Source organism: Caloenas nicobarica, chromosome 15 (assembly GCF_036013445.1).
Source record: "Caloenas nicobarica isolate bCalNic1 chromosome 15, bCalNic1.hap1, whole genome shotgun sequence".
Taxonomy (NCBI): Eukaryota; Metazoa; Chordata; class Aves; order Columbiformes; family Columbidae; genus Caloenas; species Caloenas nicobarica.
In genome coordinates this window covers 7,376,443-7,401,191 of record NC_088259.1, presented here as the reverse complement: position 1 = coordinate 7,401,191, position 24,749 = coordinate 7,376,443, and the positions used below count along the sequence as shown (strand labels likewise).

The window sequence follows — 24,749 nt, the reverse complement described above, 5'->3', positions numbered from 1 at the left end:
TCACAATGAATGCATGGAAAGAAGTGGCACAACTTTAAAAAGAGATTTCTTGCTAAACAAAGTCTCTGATTGTCTTTATTACACATTTCAGGAGTAACTAAAATACACGAGATATTGGTAATCTCTAAAAATGTACTATAAATTGAGCTAATGAGAGCATTCAAATAGGTATAAAGCTGTTAAGAACAGACAGGGAAATCTATCATAATCCCTCTTCCCCCCAGCAAAAAAAAACCCCAATATCCGTGATTTCTACTTAGCAATGAGTAAGCCAGCCTGCAAATAGCTAGATGTAAATGTTGATGTAGTAGCCTGCTAGTTTGGGTAACAACCACACAGTGCTCATCACTACCTGGTTCTTAGCTGTAGAAGCGCTTCTATATTCCAGGTAACATGTGTGCTACTCTTTCCATAGTTGCAATTCTGTTAAAGCATCAACCCCCCACTTCAGGTGACCTGCAAAAAGCCAGAGTTGTTAAGTAAAACAACCACCATCCTCATTTATTAAAATGGAAGAAGTGATCTGCTGTACCTACACAGGGCAGTTCCAACGCTTTTCTTGCCCCTGAAGATCACAGACAGGAACACAGTCCATAATGGAAACTCACGGCACAATACTGTTCTTTGTTATTTGCATGGGAAATATTTGTAATGTTTCTTTGTACTGAGAACTCAAAGCAACTTTAGAGTGCCTGTGTCTCCCATGGTTTGTTCTGTCCTCCTCATATTGCCTTTATGTAGCTCAAAAAAAAAGAAAGAAAATGCTGAATTTAAAGCAGAACTCTAAGCTGGATTTTACACAGTACAACTTGCATTCTGGTGAAGAGGAGCAGAGAGCCTGGAGCAGGGAAGCAGTGGGAGTTTAGAATCGAACCAGTACTGGGATCTACCTGTTTTGCCAACAAAAGCAGGAGCGAGCAGAGAACGTGCCCATTCTCAACACTGATGGTTCCTGTAAACGTGCAGTTCGGCTCCTCTGAGAGAACACGCAGCACGACACTGCTACTGCATCTGGGCTCACGAGGTGTTTCTGAGTTGAGGATGGGAGCCTATATATGCAAAAAGGATCGCAGACTTGCAGCCCTGCTAAAGAACCCTTTCCTTCAAAGCCGCTCTGAACCCTGGGTGCGCCTATTCTCCTCCCATTGACTCATTCGTGATCAAACAAACCAAGATGTGAGCTGGCATCAGGAAGCTCCAGCTGCCCTACAGAGACTCTGCGGCTACATCACCACCTATCTCTTTCCAGTGCTGTCTAGCCATATTTAAATCTAATACTAGATTGTCCCCAGGCCTGGAGAGCCTGAAGGAACTTAGTGTATACGTCTCCTGCCATATAGTCATGCTGCACAGCCAGCTTGCCACCCCTTGGATCTTAAAATACCACATCTCCTTAGGCTGAGATCATACTTAACTTCGGGGAGAATTCAGCAAGAAGAAATGCAGCAGAGTACAGCAGGTGAGGCTGGGAGGGAGTTTGCAAACGCAACAAACCCCAGCAGTGCTGAACTGGAGCCCAAGGTTTGGGCTCAGCTCGCTGAACGGGGGTTTAATCAACGGCACAGTGAGGCAGGGCTGTGTGATACATGACCAACACAGCGCTCCCAGACTCCCGCCTCAGAGCAGCTTTTCTCCAACATGCAGTACCTGGTCTTCCCAATTTTCCAAGAACACTCTAGTAGCACAGGCATTAAATTCTGCACCTTCCAAAAGCAAACTGTTCCCCAATCATAGTCGTCATTGCAGTCCCCACCGCAGTCTCAATTCCCTGAAATGTACCTGCTTTGAAGGATGGGAACAGGAAGGAAAAGTGCATGGGTGGGGAGTAAGAAAGAGGTAGCGATGCTGGGGAAATGAAAGCTTTCATCTACAGCAGCCTGGAACCTGATGAGTTATTACCTAAAGAATTAAAGAATATGACAAAGACATTGTTATTAAGCCACAAGAAGCAGCTATGTATTTCAGACTAGATGACAACAGAGATGAATACAAAGCTGTGTAGTGGGGTATCCTTGATCCATTTACTCCCTCTGCCTTCAAAAAATACAACACAAACAGGTATCCAAAGTAGCAAACCCATGCTCCACCTTCCACAGGGACTTTACTACAAATCCTCGGCAGCACGGAGGAGCTAGGACAACAGGCCTCTCTGCCCATCAGAAATGACAAAAGTCACTTTAATGGTGACTGACGCACTAATCATGTCAAATGAAGTCCTACATATGTGAAGTCCTCTTTGCTTGTAAGAAATCTATGGCAGAACCCCACCCCTTCCACTCTTCTGAGTTCCTTCTCCCTTGTCCCCGAAAGGTAAAGCATGGCAATGCCAGAAAACCATTTAATATAGTTAGGTGCCTTTGATGTCATGTCTGAGGAAGCATGATTATGGCTGATTATTTTGTCTTTTGAGGCTCATCCATCATGGCTTTATCGTTTCTTTTTGGTTTCCTTCTTGGGTTTCTTGCTTATCTGTGGAGCAGTTGCCTTTGGCTTCTTCACTGTCTCTGAATTCTTAGGCTCAAAACTCTCCGAGTCCTACGAGAATCAATTAAGAAACAGTCAGTAACTTTTTTTTACAATTTGCTGACAGCTCACTTTGGGAATCTGAGTATAAGCCAAGCGAAGCAAGTGCTGAGTATCTCTGTTGGAACACATCTATATCAAACCGAGTCCACATTTAATGAGACTTGCGCAGCACCATCTCTGCTTCTTCCGCATGTGCCTTGTGGTGAGTGTGAGTTCATGCACAGAAACAGCTTGTTACCAGAGAAGCCGTTAAAAGCTCAAGTGTCTAAAACAGGCTTTGCAGAAGAAAAACAAAACCAACTTTAAAGGCAAGAAGAAAATCAACAGTAAATGGGAACTATTCAAATTAGGAAAAGGAGAAGATACCATATAATCACCGCTGTGTGTGGAAACATTCAGCAGGTATTTCTGCCAAGTGTTAATCATGATCATGTGCAAGACAAAAAACATTCCCCAAAACAGCAGTAAGAATGTAAAGTTCAGAGATTCTAAACCAACCCCAAAATCCAGTGAGGGAATTGCAGGCAAAGCTTTCTTCACCTGGACTAACAGGGAATGCTGAGATATCCTGCTTGCTTCCTTCAGGGGAGATGACAGATAATATTTCAGCCATGGGAAATAAAGTCTAGTTATCTTGTAAAAACACAAGGGAACAGCGCCAGTCTCATCTGAGGAAGCGCACACATGCAGATTGCCTCCTTTCATTAAATGCATTCGAGTATAAATATTGCTTTAGCATCTTGGTTTCTATCAGTCAGAGTATGCCAACTGGAAAAGGACACACAAAAAATGGCTCAGCAAGACATGCGAGTTTCAAGCTTCCAAGACAGCACTCTACATAATGGAGGGGGAGGCGAGCATCTGACAGCATCTTTTTAATCAGAGAGCTTGGTTCAAACGTCTCTCAAGTTACTGGGCTATTACAGTTCACAGCTGTGTGGCTTTCCAAGGCAGAAGACTTGGCCGCCTTTCCGAAGGCTGTAATCGGTGCACGGGGCGCTGTCAGGCTCTGGAGAAATGGAGCAAAGTGCAGTTCTTGCTCAGGGATGCAGCACGCTGCTGCCATAAAGTGAACACTGCTGCCTTCTAATGTTCAAACCAAGGTAGACTTCAAAGCCTGAAGCCTCCAAGACAGAGAAGCTCCTCAATATCCCACCCGGACTCAAGCATCATTTCCAAGATCTGGAAGGGAAGCCTCTGGTGTTTACGGTCTTGTAAATCAGTCATATGGACAGTACATCAACAGGACAATATACATACGGAGAAAATAAAAAGTAGAGCATGCAAACATCAAAGCATGCTAGCAAATCTCAATAGTAACAGGTCCCTGAGCTTTGTGGTTTTAATTGGGGGCCTGGTCTTCAGTCTCCCACTTCAAACTAAAGGCCTCACTCTTAACAGCTTTCAAGAATCAGGCCACTCAATATTTCTCAAAAATTTATCAGGGGAAGCCATGGACTCTGATAGACGGGTGCTGGTGGCTGCAGAGTAACAGTGCAAGACTTGCAATGCCACCGCATCGTGACCGACAGCCGCCTGCTTCACCTCCCTGCTGGGAGCTGCGGGTGCGGCAGGACAGGCAGGAGGGAATGTGCACTTGAGCCAGGGCAGCCTCATTAATCCAGCACATCAACACAACTTCATATCACACCAACGGTTAAAGCTGAGTTGGGTCATGAACTGTAACCTTCTCGCTGTACCTCACCCTCAGGCATTACTGTTCCCAGGTAGGCTAAATATTTCCACGCTTCCTCCGCACAAGAGGGAGCAAACACAGCGATAAAGACAGCCTGGAAACAAAACTTCCCATCCGAGTTGTTACTGAAAATACACCATACACATCTAGACAAAATCTGCATCATAATTCCAACCTTGCAGCCTGACCACCAACACTGAAACATCTGCCCCCAGCACCGCAGGCATTACCAAGTGCATGGAGCTCTTTTATCAGAAAGCCAGGCAGATGCGGGTCGTCCCGCTGTGGCCTCGTCTAGAGGGATCAGAGTCCTGTAGCTCCCTTTGACCTTTCACTGTAACCTTCTCCTGCACCAACTGCAGCAAAGGACCATCCATTTGCCAGCACAGTCAGAACTGAAAACTGCCTCCTTCACATTAGAATATCCTAGAAATTTCACCTATATCTTGTTCCCAAAAATTGCAAACAAACTAGAGCCCAAAGGCAGTTCCTGCAAAGGGGACACCCTGCCTGGCAATTAATAAAGCAAATCAACAGTCAGATGACAATATGGAATCGAGAACAACGTGTCCATTTAGCACTCTTTGCCAGTGCTTCAGGTAACTTTTTTCGCTGATACTCAGAGAGACGCTGGCTTGGGTATTTTTTCCTGACTTTCTAATCTGGGGGTAAATCACAAGACAAAAGCTGGAGGTGGGCAAGCTAGAAGAAGGAAAGAAAATGAACAATGAAACTGTCATCCATCCCAAGGGCAGACCACTGGGTCTCCATTAGCTACTCAGAGTTCCCTCCCATCTTTTTCTCTGACTCTGCCCATCCATATCAATATTAAAGAGCACTGCTTACTGTCTTATGGGACTTGGAAACTGGCAGGATGATGGCTAGCACACAGATGAGCTGGAAAATGGCTCCAAAGAACAGTCCGTAACGTAGCACATTCTCCATGAATGTGGGCTCAGGGATTTCAGGTGGAGAGAAATCCAGCTCAGTCGCCATGGTGAGTGCACCCTTCTCCTCTGATGCTCTCAAGAAGACTGGCTACTACGAGGTGGGAAAAGAGAACAATTATTTTCATCATGCTTTCTGGTACACTTTCCAATATCAAAAAATGACAAACTACCCTCATGCAGGTTTTTTGAAGAGAGCTTTGCTCTACAGATCCAATAACAAAGACAGAAGTGAAACCTGCATTTTATTTGGATGTTTATCTTTTACGACCTGCCTAAGACAATAGTCCTCAAGTGCTAGTATTAGTCCATTTGCAGGTGAGGGCGACACGAATAAAATATGAATAATATTCATGAAACAATAAGGGAAAATCTTAATAGCCAAGAATATACTCTCCTTGAAATCAATCATGCATGCAAGATAATAATTATTATTTTTTACTTACATTGTATGTGTGGTTACAGCCTTGTTGTTTTAGACGGTGCACAAAACCAACTACTACTTAAATAAATCACACAGAAGGCAGACCTGTGAAAGACAGAGGAATAAGTTGTGTTTAAAGTTAAGCATAGCTTTAGCGGCCGGTTATGCGAAGCCCCATATACCTTGCAGCAGTCACACAGGTAGTTTGTGGCATAGTTAAATATTTGTGGCAGAGTTAAATATTGATCTCTTGGGTCCCAAGCTGCTTTCTCAGCCATGAGGCCATCCTTTCTTCCTTTATCTGTTGCTAATGGAGTTGTCAATTAATTCTCTGAATGACTAATGGCTTTCTACAACAAGGGGAACTCTCCCGCCACAATTGCAGGCGTATGCCACAGAAAGTCCCAGAAGGGAAATTCTATTAGTCTGAGATGCCATCAGAACTCGGTTGTGATTTCTGTCTTACTCCATTTTCCTGACCCATACGATCCTGGTGTGTACTTACAGAATCAGCACTGCTTATTGATACTTATAATTCTGTATTTTGCTAAAGCTTGGGTGTGAGATTGTGCTGCACACATGCATCAGTTGAATGGTAGTAATCTGCCTCCCAGAAATTATCTCCACAGGAGGGTCTGTGTTTCTCAGGCTAGGAGGAGATTTCTACAATCTGCAGAAGTGACTCAGTTCAGAAAGATGGTAAACTTGGAGTATAATTTGAGTAAAGTTATAGTTGATAAATTTGAGAATGAATCAACATCACAATGCCATTGCTTAACAGGCAAATGTCATTTGGGGACAAACTAAAAGGAGTGGTATATAAATTACAATAAATAATTATTTTGTTTTAATTCAGCTGAAGTATGGAGTCTTAGTTGGAATTTTAAAAGACAGGAAAAAGATTCCCTGCTGCACGGACTGGAACACAGAGACCGCAGAATCCCTGTTCCTGGTGATTCAGAGGAACAGATCAGATAAGCGTTCGCCTGGCATGGGGTGTGAGTATGTATAATCCTGCCTTTGAATCAGGAGATAAGAATAGATGACCTCTCACGGTTCCTTCCAGGTCTGTACTTCAGTGAAAGAAAATTTTTCAAATTCTGATTAAAATTTAATAAGCAAGGGCTGCAAGGGACCTGTACCTGAAGCCAGAACACAGGCTGGGCCACTCAGGCTCAGCACGTCCCAGCGCAGATCCAAAGGCTGCACCGAACATTAACTGGTGTCAACAAAGCACGTGTAAACATGGCTCATCCCTAACTGCTTTTAACCTTTAAAACGCTCTCTCCCCCAATCTAAGGCAGCAGCTCCTAAGCAAGAAACAGAATCGTAGGAAACTTCACCCCTGAGATGCATTTTGTCTCGACTATTTATTAGGATATTTTTTGAAAAGGTTCTTCTTGCCTGACCCCTTCCTCAAGCAGAGCAGATGTTGCTTTGTTCCTCACTCAGAGGTTTCTCAGGATAAACTCCTACCGATACTCCTGGTTCATACACTTGAAGCACAACACACAAAAATAAACCAGGAAAGGGAACTGATACAATAACAACAAAAAATGTGCATCCTCATCTTCCACAAGTCTGCCCTCCTTTCCTCTTTTCTATTTCACCTCCCTTGAGGGTATTAGTAATGTTCTAACAAATCCCAGGTGACACGACCAGCATCAAGAGCTCTCACACAGGCTGGTAGCTGCTGCCACTACCATTTTAAGCACAACCCCATGAAATACACTCAGAGAAGACCTGACACCAGGCTGCAACTAGTCATAATGGAGCATCCTTGCTTGCAAGTAGCCACGGCAGGCAACTCACATTTGGACCATTCCGGCTATCAGTGGAGCTGAACTAAAATTAGCAAAACTCTTCCCCGTTTTAAAAAACTCCTGTGGGTAACAAAAAGCTGAAACCTGCACACATGAGTCCCATCCTCACACAAATGAGGAGGCCAAAGCTGAACAGCGGGGAACCAAGGCTCAGAGTCAGGCCTGACACCTTCCCCACAGAACACAAAACCTACAAAGCAAGTTTTCTCACTGAGAACAAAACCTCCTCATGCTTGTCTTGTAGCTAATCCAGCAGGTCCCTGAGTGCTAATGGAGTCTTCCTCCCTGTTCCTGAGAAGCTAACAGTTTCACCACCTCCTCCTTGGCCAACATCTCTTCTTCTCCACTGGTGTCAATAACCTTTTTCCTAAACTGCCTCACCTATTAAGATGGTTACACTTAAAAGTAATTGTTCTTAAATAGCATTTAAAGAGCGGTACTCCTATTTCAGACCCTGAGAGGAAGCTTCCACACCCTCCAGCTGGCTCATTTGGTCTATTTTGACTATTTTAAAATATTCAGCCTTGCCTCCGTTAAGGTTTCACAACAAGCTGCCCCCAGCGCAAACGGACTTGGTCCCTTCGCGAAGCCAGAGCCGTACCACAGAACAAGGGGCTGTCAGGGCTGCAGGCTCACACTTTTGCTCAGTGACACCACTGGCAGGCGATGCAGCTGTTCCCATGGGCGCAGGATCCGGCCCTGGGATAAATAACTGTGGCCACAAACGGGCCATCTCAATAGAGCTAGAACAGCCTCAAACCCTTCTTTTTGTTGTTCCAGCTGGCATTTCAAGACCTAGCATTATATAAGTAATTAGTGTAGGACTAAGCCACAGAAGAACTTTAAGTAATATTTCATAGCTTCCCCTCGGGGTGGAAACAAAGAGCAACAGCATCGGTGCAGAACATGAAAACTCCCACGAAAGGATGAGGCAACAAAAGCTCGCGCTGGATCTCCGAGATGCCTCGGTAGGTGTTGGGATGGAGACCGGCCAGTTCGTGTTGGCTTCGGGGGGACCAGCCGGTGCTCAGCACCGCTGAACAAACCCATCCGCGAGGCCAAGGCACGCGGGTTTCCCGGCCATGCACCCCGAGCAGGGACACCCCGCGTCCCGCCCCCTTCTCCAGGCCGCCGCTTCTCCCTGCGAGCGGCACCGGGCGGCCCGGCCAGCGGCACCGAGCCAGCCAGGCCCCGGCACTCGCCGCTCTCCCACCCGCTTCCCGGGGGGCCGGGACGATGCTGAAGCCACCGCTCCCCGTTCCCGACAGCCTCTCTCCAGCAGATCCCCCAGCTGCAGACCCCCTACCATCCCGCTCACCGCCCCTCTCAGCCAGGCCTTGCCGCCCCGGAAGTGATTCCCGCCGGGCAGGAAATGCGCCCCACCCCGTCCCTAGCAACCACCCGGGGCGCCGCGTTGCTAAGGGCGGCCCGGGGCCTGTGTACCCAGGCGGGCGGGCGGGCTCCGGTGCCGAGCGAGCTCCCGAAAGGCCCGTGAGGCCGCTCGGCTTCACGCTGCCGCGGGCCCCGGCCCGGCTGTGGGTGCCGACCCTCCGGTGGGTCGCCAGGCCAGGGTCGGCCCCTCTGGCAGAGAGGCACCTCGGGCCTCTATGCCTCAAGTGTAATGTACTCACCCCCTAAATGATTATGAGCATTTTAATCCCCGCCATCAATAGCGTGGCCTTTCAGTCCTGGCGGGTTTCTCTTTATCCGTGAGGTTTTGATCCGCTCCCTTGAAGTGCTCTGGCAGCAACAATTAAGATGCACACATCTGGCTTTGCTCTTGCTGGGGATTTTTTAAATTATTATTTTTAATGTTCCGATTCAGTATCCAGCTCTGAAATTGAGATGTCTTGCTAAGATGACCTATAAAGGGGAAAATGGCTTGTGGTTTGTTTTGCTCCTTTGTGGTATTTAAAGAATCCGATTTGTTTTGCCCTTTTCCTAACACTAAAATATCAGCACCAGGGTAGTTTTGCTGCAGAGCTTTATTATCAGACAGTCTAAATACTTTGGGGAAAACTTAATCGGTTACTTATCTACTAAGGAAGTAAGGTATGGCATTTGTAATAAAACGATTTTCTAGGCTGCTACCAAGCATTTGAATTAAATGGGTATTAATGAAAACAATTTCAAAGGTTTTGAGCAACTTATTAAAAACCTTTCACCTTTTTTACTGCAGAAGACTTTCCAGATAACTGGAGAATGCACACGGCTGTGAGTTGCAGAAGCCAGAGACACTTGTACAAAGAAATTCCTGTAGCATAGAGACCCTAAGAAAAAAAACACTCTTAAATAATTACGAGAGCTTTTGCTGCCCCTGGTGAGTGGCTGTACTGGCCCAGGGATAAACCCAGAGCCCAGGAAAGGCAGCAAATTCTGCCCTTTCAGCTCCCAAACACGGACTATTTAGGACACAAAAACACTGAGGAGGGAGAAATAATTCTTGTGAATGTCAGGAGAGATCCTATCAGTACGGATTAAACTGCCAGATTAAATTCTTCCCAGTATTACCAGTGCGTTGAATTTGGAGCTGCTGCTGCCCGCAGGCTCTGATCCTCCCGGTTTGGAGTTTGCAGGCAAAAGGGAAAGAAAATACACACTTAGATTGCAAGCAATACTGTCTGGTTTCTTCCTCCACCTCATCTCCCCCAACAAAAATGGCTTTACTTTTTATTCTCAGTAAAACAGGCAGGTGGGGGATGGCCAGTTCCCCCTGACACCAGCAGACACTGTCGGAGCGAAGCTGGGCTCTGCCCTGGGGACACTTGGGTTTGAACCGCAAGCAGGTGGTGCCATCAGCCCGCTCTGGCTGCTGCCTTCCACAACATCGGTCCAGCCCTTTCAGCTGGCTGTGAAACGGTAAAAAAGGAAGCTATTTCTAAAAAACCAAACCAAAACAAAAACACCTACGAGATGTGAGTGGGTTTCAAATCTACAATTGGTTCAACAAGCAGAAATGGCAATTTTGTCAGCACCCAATTCTAAGTAGAGACAGAGCTCAAGCATGAAGTCTGTCTCCAAATCCAAACCCTCCCCAGCCTTTTTAGTTCTTTCTACATTTCTTCTTTGGTTTGCATTGTAGTATTTCCTGCATGTCTTTTGCAGTGAGACCTATTTATTGCCATTCTTTGTATGTGTACCATACCCTTGTGCACCGAGGTCATCTCATCCTCAGGTTAGATATTATAATTCAGCCAGGAAAATATTAGTAATAAGTGCTTTCATTTTTCAGCCCTTACTGGAAACGTGACCTTCCTCACTGCTTCTCTGTGTGTGGTAACACGTTTCATTCAAATTCTGTTTTTTATCAGAAGCTTTCAAAACACTTTCCTACGGTAAGCAGTAACAACAGCGTTTGGATTCTGATGGGAAACTGAGTCACAGAAAATAGGAGTGTTGTTTGGGTCATCACCTGAGCCCTCTGAGCAGAAGTTGGGCATTCGCAGACCCTTTTCCTACACTGCCCTCCCCTCCCAGAGTAGGAAGATCTCAGTGTTTCCCGAAATCATTGATTCTGGCTGTAACGTGCTGCGTAACCTCTAGCCAAGGCTCCTTTCCAAACTGAGAGTCCTAAAACCAAAGATGAACTCCTTAGTTGCTGAGATTCACTACTGGCATCTGAGCTCTGTCTGCTTGGGTTGGAAAAGTAAGGAGATGGTATTTAGAGAACTGTAAATTCAAGAACCAGTGACTCCCAAGCCTACAGCTGAGTGTACCATGCTGACATCTGGCTGAAACTCTTGGCAGTTCACTTGGGTGACGCTGAAAAGCCCCAGCAGCTCTGCTGGGAGATAAACAGCCAGACAGGTCCAGGCGCTGGCAGTGGATCTGCCCACAGAGCTCATCGGGCCTCCTGACAGACACTTCTTGCAGGCTGATGCCATTTGTTCTCTTCTAGTCTCGGTGATATGTTAATGTTTGAAGAGTAAGCTGGCTTTTCAAGCAGGCTTTTAACTCTATGAGACAGTCCTTTCTGACAGCACTTCTCGTACATTTTGAATTGCTGATCTATTTTGTCTATTTTAATCTGATCCCTTGCTTCAGACTCATTCTCATAGTGCAAACTTTGCTCTCATCCAGAAGAACGCCCTCCTTGAGATTATTTTGATAAATGTTTGTTTTCAGCTTCCTAACAATCTGAACTCCCCAAGGGAAAATTCTCACCAGGCAATCTATTAATGTTCAAAGGATTGAATCTGGAGGATCTGAAGATCCAAATCCCAGCACTTTATCCTTCCAAGGTGGAGAAACCGAATCTTGTATCATTTTCTAATGGCAAGTCTCACCACACCTGCTGGGTTTAAGTTTGGGATCCTCTGCTTCTTCCTTAGAAGAAACTGGCAACACAGGCCAAATCTTGTCTTTATCATCTCATTTTTATTTGCTTGCCTTCCACATTTTTGCAAAGAACTTAGGAATGAAAGTTACTGTGTATGCATCAGTAATGGACAATGTAATTAAATTATTGATGATTAACTTATTTATAATGTGCCTTAAGTTCTGCTACTTGGAATAAGACATCTGAAGCAAAATGTGTCCCATCCTACTTCTAAGATGGCAAATCTAGGCAAAAAACATAACTTCTAATCTTAGGCAGTTTTGGTTAATTTAGCATTACGGCATTTGCCATAAGTTTGTCACCACCACATCTGCCAGGGAACAGGGAGGACTGGAGAATCTGAGGACCAACAGCCACCACCTGCATTTAGGAGTGCAGAAAGGCTTTTGATAGCTGACAATACAGGATGGGATTTTTTTGCCATTTGATGAGTTACTTTATGCTGTCTTTAGTTTCAACCTCGCAAGGTGAGCAGGACCGTTTCACATGCTGCTCAGCTTATCTGACACTCTATGTTGTGCAGCTGGAATAGACAGAAGCGATTTTCTAAAGCGTGGCATGGAGACCGGAGGAGATAAAGCTAAGAGGAAATCAATATCTGGGAAATTGCTGCAGGATCCTAGCACTCTGTCCTTTGTCAGCGAAGGACTGGTGCTGAAAGAAAACGAGCTGGCATGTGCTTCACCCAAGGATGCTGGGGAGGTGAGGTCTGTGGGGATGTCACTCTGAAATGGGCACTTCCAGCTGCAGAACGTACCTCTGGCAGCTCGTACCTGGCCGTAGGCTCCACAGGGCTTGCGCTGGTCTAGGCTTGGCTTTAGAGGGCAAATCGACAGTGACCCACTGCGCGCTGCTAACCTGAAGCGACGATCTGTGGGAGGTAATTTGTGTGTGACATTCCTCATGTTCTGGGAGCCAGTGGATGCTGACAGTGCTAGCTGGGGTAGGGAGGAGAGGTGGGGAGAAACTGGGAAGGTTCTAGGGACAAACCAAGAGAGATTCTAAAGAGAAAAAGCTGTTCATTTTGCAAAACAAGTTTGTAATTTGTTGTGCCAAATTATTATTGATATTACCCCTAAAATGAAGTTCCCATGACGAATGCTGTCACACATCTAGTACACTCAGACTCTGAATGCCACCAAACTGCAGCCCCCATGCAGGGGGCACCAGCCCTATCTGCGTGACCACCTCACTGACAAAAATGACCACCAGAGCAAAGACCATAGTTGCCAGCTCAAATACACACTGCAACACGCATGGATGCAAAACTGGCTCCAAACAAGACTCGATCCTGTCACAGTCTGCAGCATCTTTCTCCAAAGATGTCAGCAGACAGAGCACCCATGGTGGGACTAGGCAGCAGCGGGGATCATGGCATTTCTGTTGCAGGGGAAGTAGCCACGATAGCCAGAGTGACAGCTCAAGAGTCTGGTGGAAGAGCTCCACAAAAAACCCTTCTATGTCCTGGGGAGATACGAAGGTTTTGACTAAAGCTGGGACAGGAAATCCCAGGGATAGAAAAGCTGCTATATTTGTGCTATTTCAGAACTCCAAAGCTGTATACACCCGACAGAGCCTGGAGGGTTTTAGACATTTCTGCTGCCTCTAGCAATTAATCTGAAGTCATAAAGAGAGCTTGTTGTGTGAGTCTTGCTGGGTCCAGCTGTGTGTGACAGGAACCCAACACAGGCAGCCCAGGGAAACCCCTAGGACAATGGAGATTTATACAGCCTGCTTTGAAAGCAGCTCACTTGAGATAGGAACGTAGATCACAGCCCTCCTAATCCCAGCTGGGCAGCAGGCAGCTATAAACAAGTCAATTATAGACTGATTCCCCTTGATCTGAGAGATATTGCCCAGTATCTTACAGCAGCCCTGTGTAAGGCAATAAGCTAGGCAGATAGAGAATTAGCTCAAAACCACACTAGAGGATAATACCTGGAAATAGCGTTGGCTATTGACTGGTCTAACAACATGGTCTGATTCACCTGTTTAGCCAGTGTAGCACCAAGAGAAGGCAAGAAAAATAAGACATGCTGAAAAATTGGTGCAACCGGCCTCACACATGACAGAATACAAACAGAATGTTTCAAAAATGCAAACGAAAATACATTTCCAGTTTGCAGCCGTGTGCACCAGTAAAGAGGTTTTGGAAAACCTGCACTGTGCTGCCCTGAAATCCCTTTCTCTGGTGTTCAGGAGTAGATGTTACACATGATATATCTGCCTGATTTGCACAGCAGCTCCTCTCCCCATGAACAGGTTTGTGCTGTTTCTTTTTACAACTGGAAGAAGACAGTAGTTCTTGCTTCTCTTCATGTTGTTGTTCCGTTTCTGGATTGCAGTAGAAGGCCCCTGGTCAGCTGCTCAGTTCAGGGTCAGCTCAGGCTCCTGCTTTGGTCTGTTCAATTCTTTTTCATTATTTCTCTGTGAAGTAGCCTGGTCCTGATTTGATAGCAAAGGGAACGTGAGCCCTTGGAGCACTGAAAGCAGGGAGAGCCCAAACACATTGCTGCATATTTGTCTAGCTATAGAGCAGTGGTTATTTAACACTAGAACACCTGGCGTGTGCAGCTCACTCAAGCCTTCCCAACTGTTGGGTTACTGCTTACCGAGAACCCACGGTTTGGAAGGCAGAAATCACTGCGTTGCTCACAGTGCTGATTTCTCACCTTGGCAAGAAGCAAAGGGGCAACAGTAGAGAGTCAGACCCACGCTGAAAGCTTCCAACGCCCTGCACATGCAGGCACCCACGAGCACACCAGTTGCTCTGTCATTCCCTGCAATCCATCACTGCCACTGACAGCTGTGACGAGTGCTCAGGTTCAAGGTGAAGGTATTTCTGCAGCACGCAGACATGAGTCATCTCACCTGCTGAAACTTCTTCCCAGCACCAAGTCACACAAAGCCCCGAGACAGGAATGTCTGGGTCCCCATCAATTCTGGGCATTGTCAAATCAATACTAAAAAATCTGGCAGGTGGAGCTCATGCTGGCACCTCATTTTTAACTCCTCTGAACTGTCCTGGTCTTCTTGGCACCAAGGCTATGTGTTCTTTTTAATGGGGCTTTCAGAAACCTTGTTCCAGGGATGCAAACAGCTGCCAGCGCACGCAGCACCCCAGGGAAGACCCTTTGCCTTTATCCAGAGCACACGAACAGAGTGGGGCTCTCCACCTGCTTTGTGTGCCTGACGTGGAGCTGTGATGAACTGCCCCGCTAATGCCAGCAGGTGTGAGTAACAAAGGAATAGAAGGGCAAGGAAGAAAAGGCTGGTAATCAAAGAAAAAAAGGGCAAAAAGATAGACCCTCCCAAGCAGACAGTGTGAGAAAGTATTAATGGTTAACTCTCATTGTGAAGTAGGAGGAAAAATGCAATTGCAGAGGGAAAGAGAAGTTTAACTTGCAAAGCAAATTTGTCATTCACTCTGCCAGATTTTCGTCGTTATTATTTGCTCTTCACTCTTTGAATGATAAAGAGAAAGCATGCAAATGACCCTTGACTACAGGCATAACCCTCTCCCCGCAACCTCCCTGCCTGCATCCTTCCACACACAAAAAAGAGGATGCTAAACACAGCCTTTGAAATTCAGGAGGATAATTGATTCTGTGACGTGTAGAAGCCCACAGGACTCCCGGGGGAGCACAGGTATAAAAGGGGGAGGAGATGCACTTCCCTGGCAGCCAGAGGACAGCTGGGGGGCAGATCCAAGTGTCCTCCCGCACCACGCGCTGAAGGGACGGACCCAGCGGGACTCACAGGAGCAGCCCTAGAGAAGAAGTTTTATTCACAACAGGGGAAGGAAACACCTGAGCAGGAGCCGATCTAGGAAGAGCTCGTTCTCCAAGGGAACAGTGAGTCTCTGCATGTGCATTTAATGAGATTTCATCTATTTAGAAATTAGCTTTGCCAGGTACAATATCCTTTGTACCATATAAGATTTTTTTTTGTAACAAGTTATAGAATGAAAAAATAATTGAGCTATAGGATAAGTGTAAATCAATAGAATACTACTACAGATGAGCCTTGTAAAAACGTGTTAGACATTTACTAGCGGTAGCACAGTTTTCTTCTTTTGCTGTATTGATGCGAGTTCCTTTTCCCCTGGAAAATGAACACTATTTTACTCACCTATCAATAACACTGTGTTTGAGCCAAACCAAAGCGTGAGGAGAAACGCAACAGTGTGTTACAGATAACGTGAAGCCAGCTACAGCGAGGCAGAGTAAGGCACTTAAAAGGATTTCTGCTTTCCTAATCTAACATTTCATCGTATAAAAGTCTGAACTTTATAAAACCACAGGCACAGTAAAAGCTTCGTTTCATCTACACAGAGGTATTTTTAAGACTGATCAGGTTAAGGTTTCAGAAACACTAAGAGATGGTTACCCTGTCTCTCCCGTCATTGTCACAATGCTGCTGTTAGCATTGCACAGGATGGAATGAAGCTATTACACTTTATCTGCTGGAACAGTGCTAAAAGCTCTTCATCTTAAGCGGAATTTATTAATCATTTTTTTCACATGCTGCCAGAATGGAAAGTAAGGTGTCCCTCACCTCAGGAGAATTTTGAAGGTGACAAGAGCTGTCAAGCTGCCTGTACACAGGGTGACACTTCAGTCCCCTGGCTTCTCCTCTGAAATAGCAGATGCTTTGGGGAAGGGGTGTAGGACTTTCATTTCAAGCTCCTTCCCAAGGGAAAAAGGGAGACAGAAATACCCAAGAAGCACACTGCAGTGAAGGGAGAGAAGACAGAGCAAGACAGGGGAAGAAAGGCAAAGCTAGGAACTAAAAACAAAAACAACCCCCAAAACCAACCAAACAAAAACCCCGACAAACAAAGACAAAACCAAAAACAACCAATGCAAAGAAACTAATAGCAGAGAAGGAAAAAAAAAATCTCAACGGGATAAAAAGTGATTTTGGAAGAAAACCCAGCATTCAAAGAAGAGAAACCAGATACAGAAAGAAAGTGGCAATCAGGGCTGTATCCTAAGAGGAAAAAAGGGAAGCAGACAACATTGGACTAGGTTTTAAGTTACATTGATATTTCACTTCTCTGGTCACACAGCAGCTTTCCCGTTACTGATTAAATCTCCTGATTGGCACTTTCTATAGATGCCAGTGCCAGTCTCCTGCTAGCCCCTGGCAGATGCTTTAGATCACTTCTATGTAGAAAGAGAACTGGTTTGGGATTTGTCTTGGAGATATTTAGGGGGGAGAGGCACAGAAGAGGCAAGGTTTTTCAAGTTCAAATGAAAACAAAACAAAACCAACAAAAAAACCCCAAAACCACAAACCAGGAAGTTTGACCTAAAGCCAGGAGCCCTGTAAGTCTCTCTCAAAGTCACTTTGCTGCTTCCGAGCATTCCCTGGCTCTCTGAGGGGCCAGAGCGGAAACAGGGACTGGGCTGAGAACGAGTTTGTGATAAGAAACCCCATTTCTTAGTGCACCACTTTGCCCATGTCTGGCCATGCCCTTCTGACACTGCCACTGATTCTGTCATTAACTTCCACAGTATCAAGATTTGACCCACTTTGCAGGAGCACCAGCCCTTACTGAGCCTTCCCCCCTTTCAGAAGAGCGGGCAGCCCTGTCCGAGCAGAAAACCAGAGCCCAGTGCTGATGATTCCCATCAGAACAAGCTCCCCCACCACCACCAGTGACACCCACTGCTTGGAAGTTTGCTTGGGAAATTAGAAGCCCAACCAAACCCCTTCCATTCGGAAACTGCTCTTTTTGCAAGAAAGTATTGTTATACATTTGAAAGTTGTTTTTTTTTTTTAAAAAAGTAAAATTCTAAAGTGTTTTTTTTCTCTTATGGAGATCAAACATCCTTCTGCTCTTTTATTGTGTAAAGTAAGACATGGAAACTTGATATCCTGAAGATTTCTATCCACATTCTTAAAGAACCTTTCTTGAGCAAAACATCAATTGCTTTCAATCAAAACTCAGGAAGAGCCTTCACTGAAATACCTTCCCACTGTCCCTCGCTTCCAATGACAAAAGCACCGCATTCAGCTCCGAGGGTGTGCGACCTCAGACGACTCTGTCCTGAGTCATTCGCAGCCCTTCAGCCAGCCCAGAAGCACCACAGCATCTGTTTGTCTGTCAGAGGACGGACACACGGCACCCAACTCCTCCTCACCTTCCACAGAGGCCGGTGCTCAGAGCCGCGCAGGCATCTCTGACCCAGGAATTTTACTTGGATTTCCCTGTTTCTCGCTGATATCTGGACAGGCGGCAAGGCAGCCCAGACAGTTGTTATGCAGGGACCAGTGCCGTACAGCCCTGTGACAGGTCACACGTCCCCAGGAGAGGTCACAGGTGGTCCCACGTAGGCAGCAAGGTCGCTTTAGGCAGTCCCGGCTATTATAACTGCTGCTCTCCAGCATCCCAGCACTCTCACACCGGCATTTACAGCCCCTGCAGCGGTCCCTGGGGCTCAGCCCAGCCCCAAAAATCTCTCCTACAACCACAGTGCGGGGACAGGTCACAATAAGGGGCTCCCACAGTGCGAAACCCTGCCCACCAGCCCTGTATCCTGGTCCGAGGGAGGGACCAGCTCCCTGAGGGGTCACATAAGCCACCGCATCCAGGAATCACATGCTCCAGCAAAGACTTTGCCACATCAAGACACCTCTGCATTGGGAAACACCACAATCACAAGTCCCTTTGTGCCGATAAATGAGCAGGGGGAACAAAAACACAAAGGTGGCACTTGGCCTCCCCTCCTGGCCCTGAGCATCTCGGTGCCGCTGACTCAGACTCCTCTGCATTTCAGGTGTCCCCAAAGGGTGGAAGATGCTGGATAAGGCCACCCTGGTCCTGTTTCTGCATTTAGTCGCATGCTCCATCTCCTCTCCTCTCCATCCAGCTCTCCGGTAAGCTGCTGAGTGTTTTATACAAGCTTCCTCATATCTGACCTCATGCAAAATAAACACATGCCAAATTGAGGTTGCCAGCACTTCTGAAAGCCAGATGACCTGTATGTGCACTGGTAAACCTGTTTCTTTACCCTGGCTTAATTTTTTGGGTACACTGCTACCTTAAGTTTGGTTTCCAATGAAGGCAGGCACCTGACACGGAGTATTTCAGCCCAAATGGTTTTAGAATTGAATGCTGGGTCCTATAAAGGGAAATCTGGCAAACTACAGAGCAGCCAGCACCTCCAGCTCCATCATTGATTAAAATTTGTGCCTGCAGGCCACTTGCATTGAAACCAGAACTGCAGATACTCTAGTACACAAACTCAACAGCTGCCTATTAATATTTCAAGGATTTCCTTGCTGACTGTTAAAAACTGTAATATTACTTGCTACCACTACAAATCAACGGGAAGCATAAAAATTGAGCATTGGGTTCTCTAACATGGATTTGGAATGTTCCGTAGAAAATGCTTTAGCCTTGTACCAAAGCCATGGCATAACGATACCAGTATTGCTGGAATTTTGCTTGAGGATGCTGGGAGCTCAGGGAAGGGGGGAAGTGTGTTTGGGACAGCCCTATCAATCATCTTTTCACTGCTGAAATAGCTTCAGGGCGATTTCTAGCTGGAGAGAGTGACAGACACCACTTGTGTTCCTGATAAGAGGGGGATGGAGACAGCAGTGGTCAAGAGGACTGATCCCCAACTGGCAGCTCAGCACATCTCACACTTTGCCTTGGGTTTGTCTGGCAGGAACAGTCCAGGGCCCGTTGCTGGCCAGGCCGTGAACTTCCAGCTCCAGCACAGCAGCCCATTGCAGAGCCATAACCCCTCGGAGGAACAGGACAAGGAGAGTTTGTTAACAGACCCCACTGAGAAAAGGTTTGTACCTCACCTCTCAGCCCCGCTGCAGCACGAGTACGCTGGTTGTGATCTTCCTCAGCCCAGGAATAGACCAGCAGGTCAGTCCCACCAGCACCACAAAGTCCAGGCTCCAGGGAGAGAACCCAGCTGAGCCCTGCAACTGGAGCAGAAGGCTGGGACTGTGCCAGCTCCTGCCATCACCCACGCCCAGGGCCATGTCCTGCTGTCCCCCAGCAACAGGGATGCACTAACAGGGTCACAGGCCCAGTGTTCCTGCAGGGAACATCATTTCCCACCGAGCTCTGGGAATCCACCTGTATGGTTGTTAGAGCCTGTCCTTTCCAGCCCTGCCAGGGGGTGGAGGATGGTTATTTCTGTCTGAAGCACAGAGGACTCATCCTTACAACAGCTGGACCAGCCAAGTGGCTCGTGCTTTTGCTGATCCATGGATTTTTGGGAGCCTGGGTCTAACCACAGGCTAGAGACTTGCTGGAGGCTCCTGCCACCGTGTCCCAGACGCAGCCCTCCCAGGAGGTGACGGTGCAGCTGCAGAGCACAGGGATGTCCTAGCTCTGCCCTCTCCCAGCCTGTGGTTCTCCTCCTCCTTCCACTGGTTCTCTGACCTCACCTTTGGTTTGCAGGTGCTTCACCTTGCTTGGTTTAATGTGGATACAGATTAACAGACATCTTATTTTACCTACTGCCTTGTCAGGACTGAGCTCCCTCAAATCCTTTTACTCTCCAGTACTAATGCATTCCAATACCAAAAGGCTTTTGCTGTGGTTACCTGCCCCTGAGCTCAGCAGTGCTACATCCTGGTGCGTTTTGACATCTGAAACACCCATTTCTCACCTGGAAGGTTCACTGCTAGCTCAGAGCCCACACCTTGTGCTTGTCTTTCACCCCTAGGATGCAGCGCCATGCTGATGCCATATTCACAGACAACTACCGGAAATTCCTGGGGCAGATTTCTGCCCGCAAATTCTTGCAGACCATCATTGGCAAGAGGCTCGGGTAAGCCACAGTGCTTTGCTGTTCTAGGGCTCATGTTTTGCCTGTTAAACTGGGCAGTTTCTTTCAAACGTGTAGCAGAAATAGCTGCCTTCCACTACAACAGGAGCAACCTCTCCTGCTGTTCCACATCCCAAAGAGCATCCTGCATCCCTTTGTCTTGGGTCCCCCTAATCACAATTATCATTAAGCAGCCTAATTAATCCTTTCCTCCAAGGCTGTAAGTGTGAGATCAGCTGAGAGCTCTACCATCATACCAACAAGCAATAATATTTGCAAATGATAGTTGCATTTATCATTCACTGGTAGGAAACTGTTATCCCTGGCCTGGTTTGAACACAAAAACCAGCCTCTCCACTACCACCCCCGTAGCTCTGGCTACACAGATCAGTAAGTGCCACTACATAAGACTGACTAGTCAGATGCAAGCCAGCTCCAATCCCTCTTTTAACACAGGAGCAAATACAGCTGACCAATTTCTTACTGAAATTAAGCAGAATAACCCTGGGTCAGACCCAGCAGGTTCCCTTACTGTGCAGCTCAGCCTGAGCCAAACTTTGAGCAAGGGACTAAAAAGCATCTCTGGAACAAAGATATTTCTCATCATCGCGTAACAGAAGCAGCGAGAGCAGCCCAGGAGAAGGGGTGCACAGATTCCTGACAAGGCGCCAGTCTGACAGCATCCTGATGGACAGCCGCTACCACCAACAGATGGTCCTGCGGGACTTCCTGGGAGCCATCCTGCACAATCAGAGGTAGGTGGGAATCAGTTCATTATCTGCTCACCACAGGAATAAGACAAGGTCCTTATTGCTGTCTGGATTCCAGATGTGAAGCTGCTGGATTAAGTATCATCTTGCAGGTACACTCAGAGAAAGAATAAAGCTCTAAACTGACCCTATAACCTGGCCCCTCCATTATGTGGGCAAGTAGGTGCAGATAAGGAACAGCCTGTCCTGGGCCAGCCCACACCACACACTCTAGCACATCACTGTACTGTCTTCTCAACCCCATCATTCAGTAAAATAGTAATGCAAAAAAAAAAAAAATTCTCTCTCAACCCCAGTTATGCCATCATGGTCCTATTCTCTTCTTTCACAGGCCTCAGGACATCAACAGCAGTCAGTTAGAAGGCTTTCCCAGCACCCTGGCTAAGCTCATGTAAATATTTCTCCCATTTTCATCTCCCCATGCTCTGGTGAGTACCATTCCCTGCTCAATTCTATACATAACACATTGCTTCTGCACTGCTCGAGCAGTTTGAAGGCTCTCCTTCAAAGCTAACTCCCACTGCTGGCCATGAAAAAGGGTGCTTGCTGCAATTTCAGGGGCAAAATCTCCCTGTCAGTTTTCAGGTACCTAAAATCTTGTTAGTCTGAACAAATAGGCCATGAGGGCTGTGAAGCCGCACATGGATGTCTGGGAACAGGCTTGCAGCAACCAAAAGTGACCTGGAGACTGCGTGCCCCAGTGTCTAAGCTAGGCTTAAGGCAGACAAAAATCTTCCCGCAGGAGCAGAACCTGCCTCCAGATCCCTGGGACATTTTGGGTTTTCCCTGCACTGAATAGGATAGGAAGTGTTACTGTTTTCTGTATCCCTCACTCCTGAAAGTAGTTACCTGGAACTTAAATATGCTCTAAATCTTGCAAACCTTGGGGAACTGAGAGCCAGCAGGCAGTTCATCCTTGGGAACACTTTCACTTGTATAAATGTCAGTCGTCCTATTTGGAGCACCCTCATCTTACTCCTCTGTCCCATAGAAATTCAGCCTGTCCAGGCCTCACCACTACAATATAAAGGAGTGTGAAGAGACCTGTGTGCATATAAACAAAAACAGGGCTGGGGAGGTGGAGGAAGATCAGAGCTTTACCGAAAGCATGCCCATGGATTCAGCTGGGAAAGCATGGCATTTCAGCAGCTCTCTTGCCATGCTTGACTTGGTTACCTTTCCACAAATAAGGTCAGCCAGAAAAAAAGCCTCCAAAGAACGAAAAAAAACCCTTCTGTGTGCTAACAAATTTTTCTCTTAATTCTCTTTTCCTCCTGCTTCTATCTAGAATAAATCAGAGCTCATGGATCTCACTGTACAGTAAGCCCTTCAAAGCAACTAAGACATTCCCCAATGAAAGCAGCTGGAAACTGATGCATACACTCCTCAGATCTGTTTAAAGGAATGCAGTTCTGATGCACTCCTTAATTTACTTCAGTCTTTAAAATTTAATTCCCCTCTCTAAATACTGGTCTGTGCACTGAATTAGAAAAAAAAAAATAACCTCAGTGGGTTAACCTCAGGCTGCTTTATACACAAAGACTAAAACAACTAGTACACTTGTAATCCTGGAGACATATTATCTACTAATTAAGGCTTTCAAATCACAAAGCGTAGCAAAATAACTGCCAAATCATCATTCTGTTTGAGAGCCTGATTAATAAACATGAGGCCACCAAAAGGTACCTTCAGGCAACTTAGTAAATTGGTTACAACCTCCTCTAAATAGACGCTGATGGCACAACCACACAGGCAGCTCGGATCGGGGCGAGGTAAGACATGAATCCACACGTCCACCACCCACGAGAAACACCGCTGTGGGCTGCTGCTGGCCGGCTCCTCGATACAGAGCCCTGGCAGCAAAACAGAGCTCTGGAAAGCTCAGCTACAGTTCCTGCTCAGCCCTGAGGTGCTCAAACTGAAGCTACAGCTCTGCAAGAGTTAAAGGAGATCCCTGTGCATCAGGTTGGGCTGTCACTACGTTTTAATTCAACATGCCATCCAGTGGCTCTGAACTGCACCATGGCCGGAGTTACAACTGTGTTTTCAGAGAAGTTATTAACCCAGTGAACTCACACAGCTACTTCCTTCTCTGTCACCCCAAGTCTCCTATTGTTTGTGTAATAATTATGTCTTCAGAAATGTAAATAATGTCAGGATGGGGTTTGATTTCCCATCATTAGCAGGAAATAAAAGTTGTTCTAAATAAACCTGTCCAACAGCAGGTCAAGATGGCTCTGTGTCTGTTAAGACATTAGTTTCTTGATCCTGGGCCCAGAATGGAAGATGTCACTCAAAGACAGTGAGCAAATGCACCAAGGATGACTCAGAGCTGTGCTAATGAAGGTACCAGGTCCAACACCAGTAACTCAAGACCAGATGGGAAATACAGTGGCATGCAAACATACATTAAGACTTTTTAAATCATTCCTCCTCGACAGCTTGCAGTAGACACCATCTCATGTTTCCTCAGGTGACCATGTCTTAGTACAGCAGGCTTCAGTATGCACGGAAATTTGTCCATATTTGCACCAAATCCCTACAGATTAAATTCTCCCTGTTCAGGTTTTACAGTTCCAGCACTATGAAAATACTACGAACTGCCCAGCAGGATGGGAAGCAACAAGGGGATGTTGAGGGAGATCAGTGAAACTGTGACAGCAGCAAGTGCACCAGTGGGTCACCTGTCACCCTTCCCAGTGACACACACACCATCCTCCTGCTTCACAGCACAGCGGGACACAGGACCCGCAAAAGAAAAAACAACCCGAGCAGGTCTGGTTGAAAACGCGATTGTAAACGTTGTTCTGTAATAACTAACACGCTTGAAGCTATTAGGACTTACTTGCTCCAAGGAAAGAAACTATAAAAAAAATGAAGCAGCTTCCCAAAGTAGTACATGTGGTAGCAAAAAAAAATTATAAAATTCTGTTAAGTGAAAGAAAAGCTATATACAAACACTAGATTGAGTAGCCCAAATAAAATCAAAACACCTATTCAAACCACTTTGGAAAGACCTAAGTCTGCATGATTAAACAGCTGGATGAGTGTAGCTATTTGGAATAATAGGGACTCCTTTGAAAGTTCAGTTTGCACCAAAATAAGGAAACAAATGCTCAGACTGTGTGAGATTAAATATAAAAACAAATAGAGCAAGCCAGAAAATTTCTGCAGAATAAAGGCCAAATGAAAACCTTTCCTAACACATAGACATGGACGTAGAAAATCCATAGCAATACACAGCTGAGAGATAATACATCACAGTAGCACTCCATGGTTTTCTTTTTGCATCTGTGCTCTCCTTGGATAACGTGCCAGAGCTCCACAGGCACAGGGAAAGTACTGTCCTAACATGAAGCATTAGCAGAAAAAATTAGTTCTAAAACAAAGCTGATGAAGTGAGCAGTAACAAAATAGGAG

General features: G+C 46.2%; 2 protein-coding genes across 6 annotated transcripts; one reads left to right on the top strand and one right to left on the bottom strand.

Annotated features, from left to right (window-relative positions):
* Positions 1-68: 68 nt before the first annotated feature.
* MANBAL (mannosidase beta like) lies at positions 69-8,780 on the bottom strand. 5 transcript variants are annotated; one of them, XM_065645877.1, is made up of 5 exons: positions 8,735-8,758; positions 6,736-6,796; positions 5,616-5,698; positions 5,069-5,263; positions 69-2,535 (listed from the first exon to the last, which is right to left on the bottom strand). In XM_065645877.1, exons 4-5 carry the CDS (start codon positions 5,216-5,218, stop codon positions 2,428-2,430), a joined length of 258 nt encoding a protein of 85 aa, XP_065501949.1. In that variant the 5' UTR covers positions 5,219-5,263; positions 5,616-5,698; positions 6,736-6,796; positions 8,735-8,758; the 3' UTR covers positions 69-2,427. The 5 variants fall into 5 exon arrangements, with proteins under 5 accessions (XP_065501949.1, XP_065501948.1, XP_065501950.1 ...); XM_065645879.1 differs by lacking the exon at positions 6,736-6,796 and adding an exon at positions 3,451-3,535 and having other exon boundaries at positions 2,448-2,535; positions 8,735-8,780; XM_065645876.1 differs by lacking the exon at positions 6,736-6,796 and having other exon boundaries at positions 8,735-8,780.
* GHRH (growth hormone releasing hormone) lies at positions 8,332-21,724 on the top strand. Its single transcript, XM_065645874.1, has 6 exons — positions 8,332-8,384; positions 18,541-18,640; positions 19,438-19,566; positions 20,458-20,562; positions 21,177-21,314; positions 21,661-21,724. The coding sequence occupies exons 2-6, from the start codon at positions 18,561-18,563 to the stop codon at positions 21,722-21,724; spliced, it is 516 nt and encodes a 171-aa protein (XP_065501946.1). The 5' UTR covers positions 8,332-8,384; positions 18,541-18,560.
* The last annotated feature ends 3,025 nt before the right edge of the window (positions 21,725-24,749 follow it).

Bases quoted from the DNA above. Each gene is read 5' to 3' on its own strand.
- MANBAL (XM_065645876.1), bottom strand. From the start codon at position 5,218: ATGGCGACTGAGCTGGATTTCTCTCCACCTGAAATCCCTGAGCCCACA. The intron at 2,536-5,068 runs GTAAGCAGTGCT...TGATTCTCGTAG, and splicing joins TTTCCAAGTCCCATAAGACA to GACTCGGAGAGTTTTGAGCC.
- GHRH (XM_065645874.1), top strand. From the start codon at position 18,561: ATGCTGGATAAGGCCACCCTGGTCCTGTTTCTGCATTTAGTCGCATGC. The intron at 19,567-20,457 runs GTTTGTACCTCA...TTTCACCCCTAG, and splicing joins ACAGACCCCACTGAGAAAAG to GATGCAGCGCCATGCTGATG. The intron at 21,315-21,660 runs GTAGGTGGGAAT...CTTCTTTCACAG, and splicing joins GCCATCCTGCACAATCAGAG to GCCTCAGGACATCAACAGCA.